Here is a 3,379-nt window from a genome sequence, read left to right as displayed (position 1 = left end):
CTGCTGAATATCAAAGAGAGATTACTACTAAAACCCAAACCTCGAATTCCTTCATGCATCCATTTCTCCTACTGATAATCACAAATAGCCACTTATCCTCTTTGGAACACAGCAGCAGACAGGGATTACCTTGCCTGAAGCGTTCATGTTCCTGCCAAAACCAAAGAGCAGCCCTGTGTGTGCAGCCAGTGCCTTGCTCTGCTCCCTGACTGCACTCTGGGATCACAGCGCTGCAAAGGGGCAGATTTAAGGAGCAGGTTACCCCTCTGGGTCACACCTGGTTACTCACAAGCCTTTGTAGAGAATGCAGCCTGCCAAGATGTGGGGAGAGCGCTGACAGGTTTGCAAGATGAGAGCTGCTTTCAGTAAAAGCAAGGGGTCCACCTAGACAAGAACCACAAAAAGTTAGGCCAGAGAATCCCAGAAAATGCTCAAAGCAGCAAATAAACACAAAAGCGTTGGCACTAAGGCAGCTCTAGAGCCAGACACTGCAGAGGTCAGGCTTTTACCTTCGTTTTGTCCAGATTCCAGAGAGAATTGAAGATCTTGTGAAGGTCGCTGGTGTTTTTTTGGATGTGTTCAATGTATCTCTCCCACTGCCTGCTCAGTTCCTCCTGAGAAAATGCCTGCGGACAACAGAAACCCACACGGCTGTCACTGCACAGGCCTTAATGCACTCAGGACGTTGGATGCAATCAGTCTGGGACAGGATCTGTAAGTGGCAAATCTTGTGAGGATAAGGAAGAAGGTGACATCGAGAGGAAACTACTTGAGACTGAACATCTAGGAAACTTCTAGTAGACACCCTCAGTGCAATAGGAGGATGGACCTGTACACTTTTCCAGGTCCTAGTCCTTTGATATTTGAGCTTGCTCTGACCTTGATAGTAGGAAGGGAACATAAGCGAACGTGCCAGCACGTACGTGCCTGGGCAGAGCTCAGCCAGTATGGGAAGTGTTTAAGATCCCTTCCTAGGCAGAAGCATCACGGCTGCTTTAACTTAATTTAATATCTTTAATTACCGTGTATGCGCAGTGCACGGGTCCATGGTAGAAGGTGAAGAGGCTGATCAGCTGCTCCAGAAACCGCCTGCAGCTGACATCAGGGAGCTCAACGGCACAGCCCAGAACCTGCGACACAGAAGGCCAAGGATGGAGGATGTTTACTGACAAAACCCAGGCACAGCAGGTGAGAACAACTCTTTTCGCTTTCAAAGGAGCATCAAAGGCATACAAGCAGTTCTGCGGCAGACAGACACCCCCCGGATTCACAAGTCAGAGGAAAAGGAAAGTCAAAAACACCCACAGAAGTGCCCTGGTACCGACAGGATAAATAAATGATATCAGAAATCCAGTGTTTTAGACACACTCCCTTCCCACGTTAGATGACCCAGCTCAGTGCCCTAATAGCTGACAACATTTTCCTGAAACTAAATACTTAAAAACATTCAAATTAACTTGTTATTTACAGTGATGATGATTAATTTAGTCTTTGAGTTGGCGAGAGAAACAGAAGCACCGTGCCTTCTGCTTCCGAGAGAGCCCAGTAAACCCAAACAGCAATTAAATTGGTCTGCCCAGTCTCAGCCATTTCCTGGGGATGGTTTGGGGCATTTCTGAAACAATTCTGTTGCACACTGCTCTTTATATGCTCTTAAATGTCTGCTGACACTGACAAAGCCCTGCAGCAGGGAATACTGGAGCAAGACAGAACAATTGGAGAGACTGGGTCCTTACTACAAACTACAGCAAACAGAATCCTGTTTCCAGCCACTGCCAGGATCTCAGGGATACACACAATGATATAGAGCTCAATATTTTACAGCCATTGCCAGGCACATCTTAAGAAAACACACTGAGAGTGGACACACTAAAGTGTTCGTAGGCTGCGGTAAACAAAGATTAAGTTACTTTGCAGTTAAAAATAGGGCACTGCAAGTTCCCACCTCAGCTCTATCTGCGTGCAGCCCATATCCTAGTAACAAAACAAGCCCTTTTTGTATGATACAGGGGTTCAGATTCTCACTGTTTTCGCTCCGTGACTGCCTCCAGGTGTCCTGAACTCACCCACAGGTAGTCACCATCCACCACCACTGCAAACTTGAGCTTCCTCAGGCGAATGAGGGTTGGAGGAACCCCAGAAATCTCAGTCATGCAGTGCACCACACCGGCAATCTGTCCGCACAGCAGCTCCTGCTGGTCGGGGAGAGTCTGTCAAGGAAGGCAGGCAAGAAAAACTTGGGGTTTTTTATCTTTTAAAAGGACTTGGAAAGAAATCACTACGGTATTCAGATATAAACAAAAAATAATTATAGGTTCAATTCATTTATAAATCAAATGCAAGCAGCTGAATAAGAAGTAATCCAAAGCTCCACCTGGAAGCCCAAGGCTTTCTGAACCAGAATCACCAGCACTGACTCACAACACAGGCACTCTTTTACAAGCAATGAAACGAAGGCAGACGTTACCTGAGAAGGGTAAAAATAACAAATCCCGGCACTTGTAGGATCTCCTTCTTCTTTAACCTTTGAACCGTCGTAAAGGAAAAAGTAATTCCACCTAAAAAGCAAAGCACTGACATAAATGACTGTAGGATTGAAAACTTACAGTTCTCCCTCTCCTTTCTATTATTTCAGGTGGAGCAATACCCAGGTCAGTACAAACGGAGAGAGACGTGGTTCTCACATAACCACACTGAGTTCAGACATGAAAGCAGCACCTAAAGGGTCCCAAACTGTTAAATTTCACCACTTTCGTGGCTTTAAGGTAGATTTTACACAAGGAAGGAGATGTGGACTTGTGAGATACTCTCCTGTCCTGAGCACAAGGAATAATCATAATTAAGCATTAACCACGTGCAACCCAAATGCTTCCCAGGCCCTGCTGCTCTGACATCGATCGCTGACAGCCCAGCTCCTCAAGGAGCACAAGATTTAAGGTTCCCTCTGAAGATGCCCTATATTGTAACGTTATCCAGCTCATCATTCCAAAGGTGCACGTATTTAATAACACTTTTTTTCCACTCCTGCTAGCAAGCAGCTGATTACAGCTAGGTAAAGCTGGTTACAGCTGGTTACAGCTAGGTAAAGCTGGTTACAGCTGGTTACAGCTGGTTACAGCTAGGTAAAGCTGGTTACAGCTCATTCCAAGCTTTGCACCCAAGAGCTTTCCAGCCAAAATATGAACTCTAGAACAAAAGCAAAGGCAGCCCCAGAGGTGAAACTGAGGCACAGCGGCCCCGGCCCGGCCAGGACAAAGGGCCGGAGCCCACCCCAGCCCGTGTCGGACCGCCAAAAGGTTCACCGGAAAGCGACTGAGCTGCGGAGTCTCTGCGATCGCTCCCAGGGGAGCCGGGCCCTGCCCCAGCGCTGCCGGAGCCC

General features: G+C 47.2%; 1 protein-coding gene across 1 annotated transcript in view; it reads right to left on the bottom strand.

The window, feature by feature from the left end:
* Positions 1-2,554, bottom strand: part of HPS4 (Hermansky-Pudlak syndrome 4) — an 11,059-nt gene extending 8,505 nt beyond the window's left edge. The window contains exons 1-5 of the mRNA XM_010179680.1: positions 2,468-2,554; positions 2,067-2,210; positions 1,023-1,130; positions 510-626; positions 290-384 (exon numbers count right to left, since the gene is read on the bottom strand). Of these exons, the coding sequence (XP_010177982.1) occupies positions 290-384; positions 510-626; positions 1,023-1,130; positions 2,067-2,153 (407 nt within the window). The 5' untranslated portion in view covers positions 2,154-2,210; positions 2,468-2,554. The remainder of the gene's footprint in view (positions 1-289; positions 385-509; positions 627-1,022; positions 1,131-2,066; positions 2,211-2,467) is intronic.
* Between the last annotated feature and the right edge of the window lie 825 nt (positions 2,555-3,379).

The sequence above is a fragment of the Mesitornis unicolor genome, unplaced genomic scaffold (assembly GCF_000695765.1).
Source record: "Mesitornis unicolor isolate BGI_N332 unplaced genomic scaffold, ASM69576v1 scaffold32162, whole genome shotgun sequence".
NCBI lineage: Eukaryota > Metazoa > Chordata > Aves > Mesitornithiformes > Mesitornithidae > Mesitornis > Mesitornis unicolor.
The sequence above is the reverse complement of the archived record's forward strand: the minus strand, read 5'-3'. Positions and strand labels throughout refer to the sequence as shown.